Genomic DNA, 21,815 nt, shown 5'->3' on the forward strand with positions numbered 1-21,815 from the left:
CATAATGGGTGGGTCATGGGTGTTTGTAATGCCATTATTAACACTTATATAACCTTATAAACACACAATATGTTGTAATAAGCATCTTGTAAGGACTTACAAGGGCCTTATTACTTGTTAATTAATGGTTATAACAAGGCCATTAATATAAAGTGTTACCACTTTATCTGTCAAGAATAAATCACATTGTCACAATCATTTAAATCATACCAATCAAGAAATATTTTATTCCAACTTTATGAGCGACCATGTATTAAAAGTTAAATTATTAAGTACATTTAAATGATTAAGTAGTTAAAATGAGCAATATCTTAACAAAATGAAACACTGCTTACATAAATGTATCAATACAAATAATCTAATAATATATTTAGAATATATCAAATAATCTGATTGGGTCAATTCTGCATAATGAGTACTTATACTTTTGATACTTAAAGTACAGTTTGAAGCTGATACTTTTGTACTTTTACTTAGTTAGTTTTGAATGCAGGACTTTTACTTGTAGTGGAGTTATTTCACAGTGTGGTATTAGCACTTTTACTTAAATAAGGGATCTGAATACTTCTTCCACCACTGATCACGTCTATATTGACATCATAATGTAACATTTGAATCCCTACAGTAACCATGGAGGGATGTCGTGTTTCTACGTTCATGCAGGTGGCTTTATCTCTGCAAGAAGAAACACACTACCTTTACATATGAGCTGAACCGCTATACAGAAGATTGCTTGAATTATACAGTCATGGAAAAAATTATTAGACCACCCTTGTTTTCTTCACTTTATTGTTCATTTTATTGCCTGGAACAACTAAAGGTACAAAAATAGCTGATAAGAGTTTAATTTAAGAGCGGATATATAGCCAGTTTCAATGGTTTTCTTGATAATGATTTTGGTTATTATCAAGAAAACCATGGAAAATGTCTTAAATTAAATTCTTTTGAGCTATTATTGTTGTTATCATTGTATTTGTCCAAATCAATATACATTTTGTTGTACCAGGCATTACAATTAACAAGAAATAGAAGAAAACAATGTTCTAATAATTTTTTCCATGACTGTATTTTGAAATAGAGACCATTAACAAGCCGTGTGTGTTCCATAGACTGTATATAAATAAGGTCTGTTCCTGTCGTCTTGCTCCTTACTGCCTCCCAGAGGAGGTTGTAATAAAAAGCCAAGTGAATCCTTGAAGTGCTCTTCAGTCAGTGCGCTCACTCCTTCTCCACTGTGCCACTGTCATCACTCCACCTCGGAGACAGTTAGTGTCTCCAGCCTCTTACTTTATCAGATTTTTCCATCAAAGACTACCATGAGTGAAATATTTTTGCTTTTTATCCACGGAGCCTTGGCTAAATTAAATAAAAGTGCGCCCTGCCTTTGTTCGGATATCTTTTTAAATATTAACAAGTTGTAATGTCATCTCTGACTGGAAGAGGAGACAGATTTCCTGCCTCGGTGAGAGAAACACACTGGGTAAGTCACATTTATTCATTATAAACACATTTTTTCACCAGTAAATCATTACACGCTCTTTATAGAGTTTTGTATAAGATGTTGCACTGCAAGATAGACATTTGGGTGTGGTTACAGTTGTCCACGTCGATTGACATCTAATTTCCCGCTGCCGAAGCCCACATACATCCTTCTGGTAATGTTTTATTCCTCAGAGCTCAGAGGTGCAGCATCACTGTGAGCCCGTCGGCTTTTCTACCAGTATTAACTGGAAACACTGCCCACCCCAGGAGCGCCCTACTCCTGAGGGGGCCGGGAGGTCCAGAGGCGACCCGCACCGGAATATGTGCCAGAGAGCAGACGCTGTCCCGTCATACAAGTCCCTCCCTGGGACCCTCGGAGACCGCATCAGGAGTACAATGTCCTCTGGTAGTGGGACTGTATGTAGAGGGACCATGTCCGCCTTCTCCGGCTTTGGGAGGTCCGAGAGGAAAGTTGCGTGTTGTGAGAAGTGCTCAGCGACCCTTGTTGCTCTGAAGAAACAAGCTCTGAGTCTGGCTGTCCACCATCACTTCTCCTGCAAGGTCAGTACCATGATGCTCTGATGGAGCTGGAGCAAAACGCACCTAAGATCATTCTGCTCACTTTAAAGTTGATATAAATGTTAAAAAAAAATGTTTAGGGTCAGACGTTGGCATTAAATGTGGAGTGAGGCAAACACATGTAAGGACCTTTCAGCAGGTGGTGGTATAGGGTAATAGTTAGGGGTGTATGATTTGGGGGAAAAAAGTCTATCTGATTTTTTTTAGTGATGACAATTGCAATATAATTCATGATACTGTAGGAAATTAAATTTTTTTTGCACCATTATTCCATTTTTAGAGCCTATATTAAAATGATCATAGTGTGATTTTCTGAGAAGATCTCTACCAAACAGAATTTTCCATAGGTCTGTAGAATATGATTTGTAGGACATCTTTGAGCACCACAATACGTATATTAGGTTATATTAGAATCAGACTGCTATTTTGACCCATTGTGCCTTTCTGAAATTTGCATTTGCTTTGAAATTTAAAAAAAAAAGCACAGTATTTTAATTATGTGCAGCCCTATTAATTGTTCACTAATAATAAAAAATATAAACGAGTCACTGATTGGTCTTTATGGTGCTAATAGATTCACTGGGTATGAGGTTATATTTATGGCCCAAAACAAACAGATTCATAAGGTTGCATAGTTATTTACCCATTATTTTCAACAAATATAATCTGTGATAGAATAAGTAGCCTATACAAGCTGAAAATACATATAATACACGATCAGCCATAAAGTTGGAATAAAATCTTTTTCTACCTCTTTCCATGATATGATTGTGACAATGTGATATTATGGACACATAAAGTGCATATCTTCTCAAAACTTTTTTAATCAATCTCTTTCAAACATATCACAATGAAAATGAAACCACGATTAACAGATGATTGTGTCTGAAAGCAAAATTATTCCAACTTCATGGGTGACTGTGTTTAATATAATATAACATAATTAGGCTCATGTACATATACAGAATCAGAGATTGATGATCAGTCAGTGAATCAATTGATGGAAATTTAATAAGCAGCAATTTTGATGGAAACATTAACGTCTGCTGAGTTTCAGCCTCTTACTTGTGAATATTTGCTGGGTGTTTTTGTCTGACAGTGCATTGTAAATCTTTAGGGTGTGGAGTGTTGGTTAGACAAATCGAGCAATATAAATATGTCTGCTTGGACTCTGGGTAATTGTTGGAGACATTATTTATTTCAACTAACCGATTAACTGATTGCTTGTTTAAAAATCACTATTGAAAATAATCATGAGCTGCAGCCCTGATTTGTTATAAGCTGCTGCTTTCAACACATTCACCTTAGTGCTATATATTTAAGTCAATTAGAAAGTGTTTTAAGGTTCATGTGGGCACATCAGTCTTTACAGTGCTGCCATACAGTTCTGCTTCCATCTGTACATTTGTCACCACCAACATCCATCAAGCACACTCCAATCGACAAAGTAAACCAGTGCCATTCCTGCGTGAGTGGTTCCAAATGGGCATGAATATTTCATACCGACATCCCTGTGTCATCTCCACAGTCCTCTCCATTGAGGGAAGACTATTTATTTTTGTCCTGTTAAGTGGGATGGGGCACAGCTCGCGTCATGGTTTCAGAGAGAGACCACAGGCCAGAGCAGTACACAGGGAGAGATAGTGTCTTGTGGCCATAGACATGGTCAGAAGAAATATGATAAGCCAGCTAGCTCCTTGCAGGTTTATTGATCCGAGCATGATTTTTCAAAAAGCATCATGGCGCTGTAACGTCATCTTTTTTAAATGGGCTTGCAATCTGGCTCAGATGGAAAGTCCAGTCACCCATCTGGCCACTAGAGCACATTCATTCTTATATATATCTTTCATCATTTCTATTTGAGGAAAACTAGACATAGAAACCTGGAACTGAGTTTTGCAGGTGGTAGAATTACTTTTGCTAATTCATGTAGAATTAAGAGGAGGTAAGGAGGTGCCTGTGGTTTAATGACACTTGGATATGGAGATTTGTGGCAGACATTCATTTAATCACTGATGTTCAAGTACTTTTGGAGTTTAAATGACTCCGTTTTACATAATTTCTGAGAGCTCCTCCTCTGGATGAATATGGATCAGTGGTAATGTGCTGGATGGATTGGATGGATGGGGAGCAGGGTGGGTTCAGTGTGCTGGATGGAGAGATGTACAAGAGGTCATTATGTGCTTCTGTAGTCGTTCAACCAACAAAATCATGCGTCTCAATCTGTATTTGGATAGAAAACCTGAAATGGGCGTGGTTGAATTGGGCAAATATTGTGTTTTCTAACCTAATATAGTATATTTTCAAATCCTCATATTGTACTTTTCATCATTTCAAGAAACATATTGGCTGATGCACAGACATGTTGATGATGCTTGATGTGTATTTTATCATAATCATCCAGCTAAATAATGACTGGCTACTATAGTAACACTCACTTAATGATCACAATTATCTTATTGTCATAATATATAGTTTATGTCATTTTAAAGCAGTAGGTTTCCTCCTGGCTTATGGCCAAGGAAATATTCAGCAGAGATTTATGACATTTATGTTTATTTTAAAGGTGCAGTAAGTTTGCTTTGCTTACTGCAGATGACAATGGTAGCATTAATCAATAATAAAGACTCCTTGATTACTTCACTAAGTGCTAAGATTGCATGCAGTGCCCTACCTAGATTCCATTTCCATATGCTCAGTGATCATTCATGTAATCCTCAAGCCAGAAATCAAACAAAGCAAATTAGTTTGTTGTTATGTCTTTACCAGAAGCTTTTGATGAATCTGTGATGTTATTAGGTTTGTCTCTGTTGTGAAAATACAATTACAGGCGGAAACTACAAGTAGCTGCAGTAAATGCTTTAAACACCTCACTGCCAAGTTCATCTGCAATTTGTTATTGTAAAAATGGTTCTTCCCCTTTTTTGCATTTTTGCAGGATTCTAGTGACCTGTCTGTGTTTCTTCACGACAACCTTCGCGTCCATAGTCGCTCCACCAATGATCCCAGAGACAGAGAGAGGGAGCAGGGCGAGTGTGGAGCCTGCGGCTTAAACCTAAACCAGCTCAAACAAGAAGCCATCCACTTGGCTCTGAGCAGGGGTCAGTCATTAGCTAAGCCTCCCTTTGAACCCAGCTTTAGCACTGCTACGCTGCTGGGACAAAGTGAGACAAAGCATGGAGACAGAGCTCCGAGGGAAGCTGTGCATCAACCACACAGTCCTCACAGTCCAAGAAGCCCGAGGACGCCTCAGAGGACCCCTCAAACCCTCCGACGGAGGGGGCCCAAGCTCCCCAACCCCGATATGGACCGCTGGGTAGAAGAACAGCAGCAGCTGGTCGTTTCTAAATCTGCGTCAAATGCTGATGGTGTCACCATGTACTCTTACCATAAGGTACCCCTAAAAGCCTTCCCCTACCACTAAATCACACATAACACATCCCCTAGTGTGCATTCCCCTTTTAATGAGCTATATGGGTAAAGTATGTCTTTACGGGTGCACGTGTCAGCAAAGCAATGATTCATAGTGTCTAATCAGAGCCTATTTAGATCCTATGGCTAAGGACGTTGTTTTAAAGTACTCTTGCTAATGGAATGGAATTGGGTCATGATTTACCCCTGTCATAAAAGCCAACCAGTCAAAAAGCACTCGTGATCAATAGGGGGATGGTCATATTTAACAGGGCGGCTGGTGAAATATGCATTACTGCGATGGAAGCCACGCCAGATTGAGCACGCCCTCCCCCAAGTCCCCAATGAAAAGGTTATAAACCTGTCCAAGGTGAGTAAGAAGGGTTTAGATGTTTCATGTGGTTGGTTTGGTTCAACTTTTCATACTGCTTGTAGATATCGGACATGTGACTTGATGGACAGAGAATCGTTATGGACAGGAAAGTTGACTGTATAGTACTGCAGGAATGAGTCCTAAAGGCCAGAAATGAGTCAGCAGTTTTGCGCTTCCCTTGTATTAGGTCAATGTTTTTTTAATTGTCTGGCTCGTAGGGCTGGGTATTGGTACTTAATACCTTTCAGGTATCGAACGAAACAACGAGTAGACTACTACGAGTAGTATAGAAACTGCGCCTGTCAAACGATACCTGCAGTCGGTTCTTTTAGTACCCAGATCAACAAAATGACTGTTTCTATGGTTTTGTTCGCAGCCAATCACCGCAAGCATTATTTGAGTAATGTGCTGTTTTATTGGTTAAAAATTGATTAAAAATATTTTGAGTGGGGAGGAGTGGTGACATTTACGCAACCGATTACTTTTTTTAGTTGAAAAAAAGTATCAAATGAATTACTCAATTGGTATCGGTATCGTGTTAAGGGTACTGGTATCGGTACTGGTATCGAAACATTTTTAAACGATACCCAGCCCTACTGGTTAGATACCTGAAATTAAATTAGATTAACACAAGGTTAAGCAATCACTGTTTACTCTATAACATAATGTACACCAGTTAACACCCCACTTGAGAATTTTGATGATTTCACGTATTAAAAAAGGCAGTTGCTAACAAGTTAGCTAAATGAGACTACAGAGGTTGTTGGTTGGGGCAATAGACGCCATCATCAGCATAGGGGCGGTTCTCCTCGTGGTGAAGAAGTCTTCTAGCAGGAGGGAGAAACTTTTAGACCCACCAGAATGCTTTTTAGCTCATCCACACACTCTTGCCACAACACAGTTTCTGTGGATTGAGCATTTAAATACATTCACAGTATTTAATTGCACCTAGGCTTATAGGTGCTGGTTTATTCTTAATTTAAAAAAAAAAGACATGGAGATCTCACTTTACAATGTGGGACCTTTAAAAGCAGTCAGCTTGAAAGACTAAGTCAGCTTTTAATGTTGAGTCAGCTGAAGGCGCTTTCGTACAACTCGTGGAGCTAGCATGAGCTTCATTAGCTAGCTGATAAAATATGCTAGCAGCAACAGCTGGCAAAATTGTTGTCTGTGTTAGCTACAAATGAGAAGAAGATTTTGTATATTTCTGTCTGAAATCAAGCACACGTTGTGTTAAGAAGTGCTTAGAATGTCAAGTGGTAAAGCTGCCACTGTTGTCATTAATATGTGTGTGTTAATGTGCAGTGTGAGAACGGGAAACTGGACAGACATAGCAACAGTAACTGAAGGGGGTGGGGTTTTTGTGAATGCTCAATTGGACTGTAAAAAACCCTGGGAGCAACATTGTAATTAGTCTGTTATTCTTAATCGACTTGTCTAATCAAATTTCATTATAACAATGCAACATCTTACTCACATGTAACCGTCCTGGGCTTTGCAAGAGATTTTAACCAGGCGGGTCCGCTGTGAGAGCAGATCAATACAGGTTTATGTGGCTGAGGTGAAATTATATGAGAAGAGTGAGAGTGAAGGACGAAGAGTATGGAGAGAGGAGACAAAAAGGAGGGCGGAGAAGAAGTGGATTGCAGAAGAAGAGAAAGGGAAATTAAGTGTTTAAGATGGGAGGAAGGAGATAGGACTGGAGAGAATCTATGATTTAAAGAGGTGGAGTGGAGGCCGGAAGAGGAGAAAACAAGAGATAATATAAATAAAGGACTACAAATACAGAGAGCAAAGAGCAAAGAGAAAGAAGATTAAATAGATGGATAAAAGGGATTCTAACAGATGAGTCAACAAGATGACAAGGGGAAGGGTGGGGAGGTTTCTATACATAACCCATATTACCCTACATATATTAACTTTGTCTTCTCCTTATTCTCCTCCCAGTGTCTGTCTAAACCAATAACCTTTGCAGTTCTTCCATGGCACTAATTGGCAGTTTCTGGTTGGACATGATTTAAAAAAAAGAAAGAAAGAAAGACTGAGCTGACGTTATCTTGGCCTACAAAGACTAAGACACTGATGATACATATATACAGTATATACACAGATGTTGGCTCTGTGGCCTGCAGCGAAAACCCAGTAACTTCATGTTGAGCAGCAGCAAACGCATGCTGAATAGTGTTGAAGTGACACTGCACCGTTATGAATGAGTGCAAAACACACACCACAGAGCAGCAGTGTTGGAAGCTGCTTAACTGAGGGTGTGTGTGTGTGTGTGTGTGTGTGTGTGTGTGTGTGTGTGTGTGTGTGTCAGAGGCAGTGACAGTATGTTTTCTGCACCTCTTCACCCCTGAGTCATGTTTTAACTCCGACAGCAGTCACTACAACCATCACAAACTATTCCTCTCACTCCACATGCAGCTATCCGGAGCTGTAACATGACTAATGATGTATGTTTAATCCACTGTGCTCTCAGCCAGGATGCCCTAGTTAGACAGACGCACCCCACATTGTCCCCAGAGTAATTCCCGTGATAATAGCCCCTTTTGGAGTGGGTGCAATTACAGATTTGGTTTTTATAATGAGCTTTCCCCCCCAGCAGGCTGCAGATGATGCTGCGCTCGGCTGTGGCACCGTACAGACGACCTCAAAGATCCCTCACTTATCCAGAGTAGTGACCATAGCCAATACTGCTGCTATGTCCCTTTTAGCCAGGTAAATACATCTATATTTAATCAGCAACTGTTGTGTGTACTAATGTGTTTTATCTGCACTGGTGATGTTTTAGTGGTGTGACATGCCACCTCCCTTCTCCCCTGCAGGGCAGCCGAGAAGCTCAACCTGACATCGAGGAAAAAAGGCCAGGCTTCCGATCCATCTCCCGCTCATTTCTCCACCTGCTTCAGGGAGATGATCCAGAAAAATCCCCCGCCCGTCCCCTCCTGCCTGCTTCAAGCTGCCACTAGAACCAAAGACTCACCCAGTGTTGGCAAGGTAGACCTGTGGGCTTCAAATTCCTCTAGATTTACACTACATGCAGATTTTTCTCTTTGTCAGTTAACCACATTTGGCTTGGGTGCAGTTAGGTAATATTTATTTTTATATATTTTTCACAACTACCCTGATTCTCTCGTTAAATTGGAAAAACGATTTAATGAAGAGCTAAATCTGAGCGCCCCTTAATTTTACTGATTGGTTAAAGCGAGGCAGTCTAATTACAGATCAGTATTACAGTTGACATTTTACTCAACATTTGCATTACTTAACTTATAATAATAACTTTTTGGCTAATATTAAATACTGATAGGACTATTTTTGGTATATTTTTAGAAACACTTTTTTTTGCTAAGATTTGATTGAGAAGTAAGAAGCTACAGTCAGGAGCTAATTATAATCACAACTTGTAGCTTTTACATTTTGGCTTGTAAATTCATTATGACATTGATATGATGCATTTTCTAGATGTGGTTGAAATGAGAAGGTGGTCAAAAAAGTTCAATGCATGTGACTTAATGCACACAACGTCAGATTCATCTCTCATGCAACAGAATTAATTAAATATTTTCAGAGACTGAAACTGCTTATATACTTGTCGTGGCACGGTGCCAGTTATTCTGGTACATTGAAGGTTGCTTAACTTTGTGCTTACATGGTAAAGTTGTCAACAGATGTAATTTATGTGGTCATGTGTGGTCAGCTTATATGGTCAGCCTGTCAACATCAAATAAGTGGCGACACAAGTCTCATTCCTGAAATACACATCCTTAAGTTTCAAATTTCGCTGAGCTTATACATGCTGGGCAGAATTACAAAAACTGCATCCTAACAGATATATAATGTGTTTATGAGTAAAGAAATGTTTAAAAAAATAAGTAAATAGAAGTGTTGGTAGGTGGGTTTTTATTTGAACTTCAACAATTGATTATTTTTAGTAAAAGATGATGGTTCAAATAGTTATGTTTGTTACATAAGATTAAGATTCCCTTATTAGTCCCACAACAGGGAAATTTAACCTCTGTAATTAACCATAACCATAACTTACATAGCTAAGTATAAATAAGTCAACGCAGACTATTGGTTTCACATGGGATCAAACAGCTGTCTCCTAGGTGAACCAGTTTGTGCTTCATCCAAAACATATGTAATTAAAAAAAAAAATTAAAAAGCTTTTCTATACCAATGATATTATCTATATCTAATATTTCACCCAACAACACTTTTTTTGTTAAGTCTCAATAATAAATGGTAATTTACTATCATATACAGTAGTTTTGTTTAGAAACACACCATATTAATTCATTCGTCTTTAAGCCTTTAGCCATTCACAGCACTCACAGTGCAGTTTGGGTTCAAAGTTCAACACATTTGAACTCTTGACTGTGCGGCTCTTTGCAGCACATCACATACATTAGTGCAGGAAAGTTGCAAGGGGAAAAAACACACCATATGCCTAATAATGGAAGAGGCACACAACCCATTGTCTGCTCTAATGTGTGTCATAAAGAGATATATACACACAACATGCATTATCTACTGCATGCTTTAGCATAGTTTCCCAGAATTAATATACAAAACTTCCCCACAACAGTCATCATAGTTGAAGTGTCTTGTGAGGCGAGTGTGCCTATAATACAAGAAGACAATGGCAATGACTTGATAAGATTCTCTGAACATACATAGAATAGGCCTGGACTGTTGATTCATCCTTGGAAGTATACTAGCATCCTCACCTCAACCACCATTCTGGAAGTGTTTTACCGCCCCTGTTGCAGAGTAAAGAGATCACAGTCAATTTGGAAGAAATCCTATATCACACCTTCTTCATGATCCACTGTAATGTGGTGCTAATGTCTCCATCTTGTTCCTTCCCTCCCCTCCAGTCATCTCCTCTGGGAGAAACTGGGGAGATCAATATGGCTGCCTGCCCTCCCCTTGTCTCAGATAGATGGACTCTTGGGTTTAGTCTAGAGTTACAGATAAGGGCTCAGATAGACCTCACTGCCAGCCACACCTGCCCGTGCACTCAGCCCTGAGCGCCTCTGCGTGCAAATATATATATATATATATATATGTATATATGTGTGTGTGTGTGTGAGAACGAAGGCGGATTTTCTCTGCGTAAATGGGTCTCTTGAATAATTTAACCCTCATAAAAAGAGTTTGACACATGTTCGATAGGGTTAGGGAGCTTGCATAAGGTATTACAATTATGATAAGGGAGGAGGAAAAAAGCTGGGAACATATCATGTGGCAGATGGAATATGGCTTTCAGATATTCAAATTGTCAGTGATGGGTGATGTCATGGTGATGTAATGCAGTCCTGGACAATTTCAAGAAAACCACATTCGACTGGGTGTCATGGCGCACAGGGCTATTTGCAATCTTGCAGACCTGAATCCTGATTAAAAATTACTTTATAATTGGTTTATAAACCTTAATAGAGTTTATTGTCTGTTGTGAGGTGAATGTTGCCTTGTCTTCCTGCAGACTAAGACCTATGAGCCTTGTTTAATGGCTGTCAGAGTCAGGATGTAACTTAATTTAGACCTTAAAGCCTCTAAATCTGAAGGCTTCCTGCAGAGAACTGCATTAAGGAATTAATGTCATGGCATTCGGAAATATTGCAGCAGGCATGCATAGCCATGCAGTTATAAGTGCATGTATGCTTTCTGCACTTATTGGATCATGTGGTTATCCATTGCAGCCTAAAGAACACACATTTTTATCTCAGTTTAACATTAAACATTATGCTGCTCATTTTTGTATTCATACAAATCAGTTGATGGCTAAGCAAAAGAAAAGACTGCCAAATGGGGTACAACTTTCAGTGAAGTCAGTACAGCATCTTTCGCTCACTGTCCATATGCTCAAACCTAATCCTTTCTGACATTTACTACTTTGTTCTGCCAAGGCTTCCCTTTCCAACTGTGGTTTCTTGCAACCTACGGTGCATAAAATAGTATCTCAGCCTCCCATGGCTGAGCAGCAGGGGCGAGCTGAAGTCTGACTGTTCACAGCTACATTTGATGTCAGGCTTCTGAGTTTAAACCCCAGGTTTTGTAAACAGAAACTTTTAAACAGAAATGTATAAATAGAAGACATGGCAACTGACAACATAACAGGCACTTTTACTCAACCAAGAAGAAGATTTTGTGGGATACATACAGTCTGTATACACGTGTTAGGGATTTCTCACTTTAGCGTTTTGAATTTCAGATGGCTAAAACTCACTGAATTTTATATGAAGATATTTTTGAACCTCTGTTTTTGAGACTCATTCTTTTTTCATGAGTTTCCGTTTGCTGCTGGTGTTTATACTCAAAAGTTAAAGTTACATGCATGATGGTACCATTCTTAGCTGGCAAACACAGGCGTCTTCTGAAATCACTTATATGACTACATGTTGCTCTGTAAAGCACAGCACCGACTCACTCCTGGCATTTAATAAATAATGGAATTTTCTTTTCTAGGTGTCTCAGAGTAGTTTGAAATGTTTAGCCCTTGCCTGTATATGTATACAGTTTGTATACATGGGAAAGTGAAATGGTAGTGTACACTTAACCACTGTAAAAGGCATTTAATCTTTCAGCCTGTAGCTGCTCACTAGCTAACTGGGGTACAGTAGGATGCTAGTAGTAAGCTAAGGAGAGTAGCCATATGCCTAGTTAGACTGGAGAGTTTTAACTTTCTATACATAACTCTTTAATGCCTTTTATGACCTCCATACCATACAGCATTAAAGAATTGGTTCACATAAAATGAGAAAAACAAAACAAAACAGCCATGCTAGCATATCTTTGTAAGGCATTTACCTTAAAGCACAATGGTGTTTTGAGCTAAATGCTAAATTTAGCATGCTAATGTGCTCACGGTGAATGAATGAATGATAATGCTAACATGTTAATGTGCTTGTGAGCATAATCAGATTTGCCATTTAAGTTGAATATGTAAGCATGCTAACATTTGCTAATTAACAATAAATACAAAGTTGAGGCTGATGGAATGTCATTAGTTTTGTAGGAATTAGGTCATATTTCATATACTCTATGGTCATAAACTAAAGTATTGAAAAAATATTTTATTTTATTTTAATCAAATTTTAAACATGAAAGCGCATACTACAGTTCACTGAATGGCCACTTGAGTCTGGCTTCCAAAAACAAGTCAATTCCCACACACCCCTATGTTAAAATGCCTCGCTTTGCGCTATAAATAAACATGTTTACACTGGTACAAAAAAAACAAAAAAAAATACATTTAGTCTCTATAGCTCACTTCTGCATACTTTATGTACAAGGACCTGGCCACAAGGGACAGGTGGATGCTGTCACAGATGGCATGTTTCAGAAACCAGGCTCTAAGCTCACCCACACACCAACTCTTTGCCCTTCCAAGATGGTGATGGTTGGAGGCACCCTCATTTTAGCTCTTCATTAATATATAGGTAATGTCATGGAGACATCCATTTTGGTACCGTTTATGGTTTTACCTGATGATGGCGCAAAAGCTAAGGTTCCAGCTAAAATATAAAAATGTATCCTCTCGGGACTATGAAACTGTGCACCAAATTTCTAGGCAATTCATCCAATAGCTGTTGAGATATTTCAGGTGGTAGACAGAAAGACTGACATTGCTGTCCCTAGAGCTATGCAGCTACAGTATGTTTACACCTTCATAACAGTTCTTCAAATACTGTCATTCCATCATGCTTCATTCTCCTTTGGTGTACAGGTCAAAGTCGCATTGAGGGTGAGCCCAATGCTGTCAGAGGGCCAAGGCCAACCACCTGTTCTCCAGATTGATCCATCCAAAAAAAGAGTCAGCATCATGGAACCAGTCAGCAAAAGCCAATCACACGCTACAATGACACTAGGCAGGGATGCCACAAACCTTCTGAAGACCATCAACTTTGACGCTGCCTATCCTCAGGAGTCAAGCCAGGTTCGGTTCTTCACCCTGATTACTGATGAACATAATTTAAATATGTTTTTAAGTGTTTGCGAATTTTACATTTACAGATAATGTTAAAACAGCCCCGGGCATTCTGTGTTTTCTCAAATATTCAATGCATATTTTCCCTTCTGTACACTCTTTATGTCTGATGACCTGAAAACTGATAGGGCCTGGATAGCCACCACAATTACACAGACCATCAATTATATTCAACCTTCTCCGAGCTCCGCTTACAGTTTCTGAGCCCAAGGGACTGAACAGAATCAGCATGCATCTTGGTTCTTTCGTTTCACTGGATGTACTATTTCAGTGCAGAGATGAATCATAAGATGCTCGCTGTCCTTTGTCCGTTCTGACCAGGCCGAGGTGTGCGCGGGCGTCTTGGCTGATGTCATCCGATGTGTGCTCAGCGGCAGCGATGGATGTGTTCTCGGTTTGGGATGTGCTGATGTAGGTGAGTAATCGGTCACCGTGAGAGGCCATGGGTTAAAATCTTAAGATGAGAGTGGGACGCTTTTATCTGTGCTCAAGGGCCATCCAACCCCCCCCCCCCCCCCCCCCCCCCCCCCTCCCCCCCACCCCCTTCTCTGTTCCACTCCAGCTATCATTCACTCTTTCTTTATCACTTAAACTCCCAGTCTCCATTCCCTCTCCCTGTCCTCTGTCTAATCTTGATACACATTTCCAGTCCCCTTGTTCTTTTGCCCTCACTCCTGGTCCATTTGTCTTTTTCTGTCTGCCTTTATTCCACAGTAGTGACAGAAAAAGGATGCCATTTCAACTCACCCCTAAGTCATTCACTTTTCACCTGTTACTTTGTAAATAAAAGCCTATTCATCAATTATACAACGCATGCTTTTGCAAAAGCTTCCCATTTTGCTTGATAGACATTTCAGCATACTGCACAAAAAGACACAAATATTTAATTTTAGTTTGCAGAAGCACTGATCTCAGAGAGGACTGTAAACAAAATGGACTGCAATACATTGCTATTAGAGAGATGGAAGCCTGCACTTAGAGTCAGTGAAGGGGTTTAATAGATTTGCAGCACACACATACACAGACACACACACACACACACACACACAAAGGGTAAGGACAGGGTCTCCTTGGAGCTGCTTTTTCACATGACGCCACTCTCCGTAAATCTGATTGAATTAGCTGGCCGATACAGACTACATGTGGCCCACAGCCAGGGGATATCAATCTCTTCCACAGAATACTATTCTCTCTGAATAACGGCAGGCAGCTTGGCCTTTAATTGGAGTAAACCAATTCTCTTATCCTCATTCAATTAGAGTTTGGATAAGACAAGAGATGGTCAAACAGGTCCATAACTCAAAACTAATGTGGGGCAAAAGTGCACTTGGAGAGACAGTATAGCACTATTCCATCAGAAAATCTGGAAATATTTTTTTCTGTAAATCCTGCTGCAGAGCTCCAGGCTCAGGCCTCCCTCTGGCACAGGGACACATCTACATGACCATGATTCTAGGTGGAAAGTCATTGACACTAGTTTTAAGCAGGTTTTAAGGTGGAAAATCTTATGTGTGGTATAACTATTTTTTCTATTATCATGCTTATCATCAACACAACCCGCATGACGATATGTTGCTATAGTGATGTCCATGATTTCTCCTTGTGTGAGGCATCTACGTAATAAAGTTAAAGCATAAAGTTAAAATATTTTACTGCTACCATTACCGTTACAAGTACTCTCCATCTGTCTTATATAAATTTACCTTTCTGCTCTCGTCCACTAAAATTATATCTGGTTTGCCATCTCCCGTCTGCCAGATTCCATGTGATTAGCAGTAGTTGGGCATTTTTGCTTGCTAACATTTGCTAACTGACAATGCACAGCTTGGTTGAGGCACATCGTTTTGCAGGTGTTTGTTCATAAACAAGATGATTATACACATAAAAATCTTGACTTGAAGATGTCGGCAGATGAAAGTTAAAGGGTTTCAAGTTTTTATAAATCAGGCTCTAAAGGGACCATGCATGAGTATCTGTAACAGATTTCACTGCAATTCATCCATTATTTGTCATATATATATATATATATATATATATATATATATATATGTACCATTCTGTACCACATAAAGTCAACCTCATGGTGATGCAAGATGAAAAAGCACAGACTGAGAGTCATTAGGATTCATTCTCTGAGGACCAGGAATGTGTGTAAATGTGTAAATTTCATGTCAATCCATTCAATATTTCTTGAGATATTTCAGTGGGGACCAAAGTGGTGGAGTATATCAAATTAAAACATACAAACATTGTGATAAGTTTATTTAATAATTGTTGATGGGGTGTCCATGTGTTCCAAGGCCTGTATGTGTACTATATGTTTGTGTGGAACATGCATACATGTGTGAGCTCTTTTGTCTGCCTCAGGCTCCTGGTCCAGCATGGTGGGGAGTGGTGAGAGCATCCAGAAGCTTGGACTGGTTCCCTGTGCCATCTCCTGGCTGTACAGTGCCATCGAGCGTCGGAGGGAAAAGACGTGGACCGATCTGACTGTATCAGTGTCTGCTATAGAGCTTTGCTGTGGAGAGGAGGATACGCTGAGGGATCTGCTGGGGGAGGTCGTCCCCTCTTTAGGCAGTGTCCAGGACAGCCCCAAAGCCCATATTAAACTCCAAGACGACCCTGTTTATGGGATTCAGGTAAAGAGAAAAAATGTTTTTTATTAGATTGGGTCTGTCTGTTCCTCTGTTTAAGGACAAGCACACATGGGTCCATTGGCCAAAATTGTTGGTGTATTCAGCCTTAAAACCAAATTAAATAATAAAATGAAAAATAGTTACTGTTATTGGTATGATAATGTACAGTCTAATCAATCTTTGGCACAAATAAAAGACAGCAAGCCTGTGGCAATTTCTTGGCTCTGCTTCACTGGCAATGCATCAAAAAGTCAATAATGTGCAAACAAATAAGCATTATTTTACAGTTGTTTTAACAGCTGTGAACCAGAAAATGAGCCTATTACTTTATCCACAACACAAATGAATTGCTCATTTATTTTCATCGCAGGTGTCAGTGATCTTACAAAACTGTACAGATTTCTTGTTGGGACCATTCCAAGTGAGATTTTAGGCTTTTCTTTCTAGAAATGGTGGGATTAATGTTAATGTTTATTTACTGAGTCAATTAGGGTAATGGCCTACACTGTATGTGATCAGATAATATTGGTAGCGAGTGAGACTTATTTGATTACATAAAAGATTACATCTGATTGATTGTACAATCCTCTCCACCCTCGCACTGCTGTTTGCCAGTTGCAAGCCAGCACCTTACTAGTGTAGGTGTGCATTTCTCTTTATTCATTATTATAAAAATACTAGGAAACAGTTGGAGCTGTTATTTCAAAAGATTCTTCCCTTTAAGTAGCTAATGAGAAGATGATTAATGAGATTTTATGATTATTCTCTCCCCTCCCTCCAGCTACGTAACCACAATCGGGTGAAAGCTCCGACTGCTGAGCGGGCTGCTTCCCTCCTGGATGCGGCCATTGCAGCACGTCGGCACAGTGACTTCATTACATACCTGTGCCACAGCTCCATAATGTTCTTCACTCTCCACATCCAGCCCCCTCGTACAGAAAGCAGCACCATTGGCAAAGGTTGTCATGAATTATTAAATTACCAGGGCGGCTTGTCGGTGGTGAACTTGATATTTCCCTGTGAATAATTTCCCTCAGTTACCGCTAAATTCACTGCTGATTTAACGCACTTTGATATATATATTTTAATAATGTTTCCTTTATTTTCAGATTTGAAAACACAAGCTTTTTGAATTTACACTCTGCTCTGTTCTCTGATTTCCATCCTTAGGCTCACGTGGCCCCACTAAGTTGACCATGATAGATGTGTGTAGTGGTATAAGGGGTATGACCAGGAATAAACCTCCATATTCTGAACTGGGCAATGTTGTGTTGTCTCTACTAAGTGGACATAAAACCATTCCCAACAAGTAAGAATGCAAATTTCAAAAGTGATGGGTGTAAACACGTTGGCATGCATTGTTGTAGAGTGAACTATTACTATTACTTTACATGGACATTTGTACTGTCTCTACATAGGGGTAGCAAGTTGACTATGCTCCTTCGAGAAGCCTTGGGTCATGTTAATTGCCATACAACAGTGATCGCTCAGGTTGATGATTCACTGGTACACCTTCAAGAGACCTTATCTACTATCCAACTGGCTTCAAGGATCCGCAGGACGCAGAAGAGAACAAAGGTACAGTACATATCACCGTCTAAGAATTTTCCACCTTTTAATGGTGTCACAACATTGGTGCCCTTTTTGGGGGAGTGAATGTGATTGTTTTCAATGTACCCCAATGATTTATTTGTTGATTTATGTTTTGGACAGTCCATTACTAGAACTAACTCTACAATTTATCTTCATTTAACAGCAGTCCACCTCATGTTCTCCTTGCGGGAGGAGTTTGACTAAAGAAAAGAGAGGGCCTCCATTGTCCCTGCGAGCGTTCCATTCCACCGAAGAGGTAGATGTTGACATCCCTCGTTTCCGTTTGCGTGGTGAACTGGATGAGCGCTCCAGTAGTGACCAGTCCTGTGACACAGTTATCCAAATAGACTCGGATGGCTTGGTCCATTCCAAAGGAACTTCAAGACTGGCACAACCTGAATTTGTGCCCATCATACCCTCATTACATCCAAACAAGGCTGACATGGATGACCCAGAGTTTACTGCATTGCTCCAAGAGCTTTTGAGAATTCCTCAGCTGCAGGGAGAGAAGAAGAACGAGGAAACTGTTCAAGGGAATATTGAAGTGCTGAAAGCAGACATCAAGCAGCCAGTGAGGGACTGTCTTAAATGTGACACGTTTGCTGAACTTCAAGAGCGCTTGGGCTGTATCGATGGAAGTGACGCAATAATGGATATGCTCAAGTCTTCCTCAAAAGGCCCGTCTGTTAACAATGTCACAACCAAATCAAAGCCCCAGAAAGAACCAGGGAAACAGGCAGACACCGACTCATCAGAGGCACCACAGACATTGTTGAATCCTGGGTTAGGCTGCAGTCAGACCTTTGTCGGAGAAACACAAACAGATGGTGCCTTCCCTGGAGACACCTTTCAGAGAGAGGATTCAGGCCTGTATGACTGTGAGGAGTGCAGTGGAACCAGTTCCAGTGAGGAACTGCTGAATCAAACTCTCAGTCTTAGCATGAATGGAACTCTTAAGTCAGGTGGTAAGCTCTCTTCTCAGGACTTTAAAGTGGATGTTCAGGGCAAGACTGCCACCAGTTCCCCTGCACGTCAGCCTCCAAATAAACGGGAGAGTCCTGAAGCTGCTGATTGGTTCAAACCAGACAAAAGGATTTCACCAGTTGGCAAGAGTTCTCCCATATCTCCAACCTCCTCCTGCTCCTCTTCACACTCCTTGGCTACCAGTGTTATACTTGGAGATGTCTTACCTAATCGCCCTGCAGAGGATGTCAAGGAAATGAAAGCCACTATCACTGTAACTGTTCAACAGCCACTGGACTTAAAAGGCCAAGATGAACTTGTTTTCTCTATGGTGGAGGAAGTGACCATCAGTGGAGCATTGGACAGGGGGAGGACAGGTGGAAACATTATTTGTATCAGAGACAATGCCCAATCACAGGCACATGTGCGAGGCTCTGCCAACTCTAAACCAATCCGGATAATCAGCAATGTCAGTGAAGAAACTGTAGCCACAAGTTCCTCTAATGCAAGCCAAACCTCTGCTGCTCAATCTGTAGCTACAGAGGCTAACAACGACAAGCCCCAGCATCAATTCAGAAGGGAAAAGAGGTTCTTACCTTCATTTATCAATCCCATGCTGATTAATACAGATATGGATTGTGAACTGGATGGTGCGAAAGACAAAGGAAGTCTTCATGATGCTTTTACAGGAGTCAAGGTCCAATCTGAGCTCAAAGGAAATAGTGTCAAACCTCCAGAAGATAAGAAGGCACTTGAGAAGAGGAATGGGGCTTCTAAGACACATACCAAAGAGTCTGACAAAGTATTTGACTCATCTTTTAGCCAAAGCTCTTATGCCCCAATGGTCTTGGAAGATGCAGCTTTGTGTGAAACAGCAGAAAACAAAATGTGTGGCAAGAGGCCAAGACATTCAGACAAGAACCACCCTAGAGACAGGGAGCATGTTTATTCCACGAACACACCAAAGGTCTCAGAGGGGGGAGAAATGGGTTTCAGACGTGTTGGCAACGCCCCCAAGGGAATTGGGGTTTTACCTTGTTGCCAAGAAACCGCCACTGCGTCCTTTAAAACAGGTAGTTTGCCTAGAGGCTGGCAAAATGCCAACCAACAGGACAGCTACTATGGCAGTCACATGGCAGACTACCACAGAGACCCAAGGGGGGTGACATCATCCACACCGTGTAGCCCAGGAGTAACTCTGGAGAGGAGGCAAGGCAGACAGCACTCCCCAGCAAACCACAGCCACCATGTCTCCTCTCCAAGAAAACACGGAGCAGAGTACAAACAGCAAGCTTTTAGTGCTACTAGAAAGAGTGTTGAATCTTTATTTGACACAAGAATGAAACATAATAGTGAAAGGCCAAAATCCCCTAATGAAGACAGTAGCAGGCTTTTTAGTGCCAGACTGGAGCAGCTGGCTACGAGGACTAATTCCCTTGGGAGAATCCCAAGAGACTTCCCAACTCTTGATAGAGGCAGTAGCAACACCTCCGTGAGCTCTAAGGGCAGCTCCAAGGGAAGCACTGAAGGGGCTTGTAAGGGAGGATATAAAGGTAATATTGAGGGAGATTGTACATTACCAAGATCTAGCAGGAGCCCCAGGAAGAATCCTCGGACTGACCAGGGTCATCACTCACTTTTTTATGAAAATCCTGTAACTCAATCTGCAAGGCATTCACATTCCAAGCTATCTGCTGTGGGAAAGCTTAAGATGTCAAGCCCCAAAGTCCGTCGGCTGTCTGTCCCCAGCATCAAGAACCTCAGTCTCCCCCACAAAGGCCTGCAGCAGTCCATCAACCGCAGTGCTAGTCTTTCTCCAGACAGTAAAACTGTTAGCTTTGAGCGGACATCCTCCTTTTTCTCCTCTTCCCCTCCACGGTCTTTCCGCTCCATCAGTCGGACTCCGAGCCAGAGCTCCACATGCTCATCCACAAAATCTGCAATTCAGGGGTTTGTCAATGGCCGGATCTCAGACCTGCTTAAGGAACGGGCCTCCAGCCCCACTTTAGGAGGGCTGGACCTTCCCTCGCCATACAGCCAGGTGACTGCTCCCCGTATGCCTGATCACCAGAGTGGACACGCGAGTGACACCACCAGTGTGTTGAGTGGAGATTTGCCACCAGCTATGGGGAAGACATCCCTGAATTTTTCCAACAGGAACAGTATGGTGAGCAGTGGATATGACAGCATGATGAGAGACAGTGAAGCCACAGGCAGCACCATCTCAAACAGAGATTCTGTCAGCGACAGGAGCAACTCTCTCCTGAGTGTAGCTCGAAGCAGTCGATCATCTCGGCGGAGAGGCAACACAGGTAAAACATCTGGAATAACTGGCCTCTTATGAACTGAACCGGATGACTTTCTCTTCTGAAAAGATCAGAATCTCATCGCAGTGTCGAGTCTCATCATGTGTTGTTATATGTTGTTGCTAGAAGTTAGGTTTGAAAGTTTAGTCACAAAAACGGCTAGCATGCACGTTGAGTGTCTTAACCAGCTATGAAAATTTTAGATTTGAGCCTTTTTTATATTAATATCAGTACAGTATGGTCATCAAATTGTAGATAATGTTACGTATGCCATTGTTCTTTTACTTTTATGTACTGTTTATTGTTGCATGGTAATGCAGTTAAGGGGAGATACTTTTATAATCTGATGTTTTGTCCCTGCAATGTCCCAATGATCTGCTGACACATTCACATCAATCCAATTAAATGCAATTGAAAAATTCTCAGATTAAAGTGGTAAATCATTTGTCATTTAAACATCTCTAAAGGAAAATCTT

General features: G+C 40.8%; 1 protein-coding gene across 1 annotated transcript in view; it reads left to right on the forward strand.

Annotated features, from left to right (window-relative positions):
• The first annotated feature begins 1,064 nt into the window (after positions 1-1,064).
• kif26bb (kinesin family member 26Bb) overlaps positions 1,065-21,815 on the forward strand; it is a 32,479-nt gene continuing 11,728 nt past the window's right edge. The window contains exons 1-12 of the mRNA XM_059357160.1: positions 1,065-1,480; positions 1,675-2,043; positions 5,000-5,455; positions 8,451-8,563; positions 8,671-8,842; positions 13,581-13,790; positions 14,163-14,256; positions 16,209-16,480; positions 17,259-17,436; positions 17,648-17,786; positions 17,896-18,055; positions 18,234-21,345. Of these exons, the coding sequence (XP_059213143.1) occupies positions 1,421-1,480; positions 1,675-2,043; positions 5,000-5,455; positions 8,451-8,563; positions 8,671-8,842; positions 13,581-13,790; positions 14,163-14,256; positions 16,209-16,480; positions 17,259-17,436; positions 17,648-17,786; positions 17,896-18,055; positions 18,234-21,345 (5,335 nt within the window). The 5' untranslated portion in view covers positions 1,065-1,420. The remainder of the gene's footprint in view (positions 1,481-1,674; positions 2,044-4,999; positions 5,456-8,450; positions 8,564-8,670; positions 8,843-13,580; positions 13,791-14,162; positions 14,257-16,208; positions 16,481-17,258; positions 17,437-17,647; positions 17,787-17,895; positions 18,056-18,233; positions 21,346-21,815) is intronic.

The sequence above is a fragment of the Centropristis striata genome, chromosome 18 (genome assembly GCF_030273125.1).
Source record: "Centropristis striata isolate RG_2023a ecotype Rhode Island chromosome 18, C.striata_1.0, whole genome shotgun sequence".
Classification (NCBI taxonomy): domain Eukaryota; kingdom Metazoa; phylum Chordata; class Actinopteri; order Perciformes; family Serranidae; genus Centropristis; species Centropristis striata.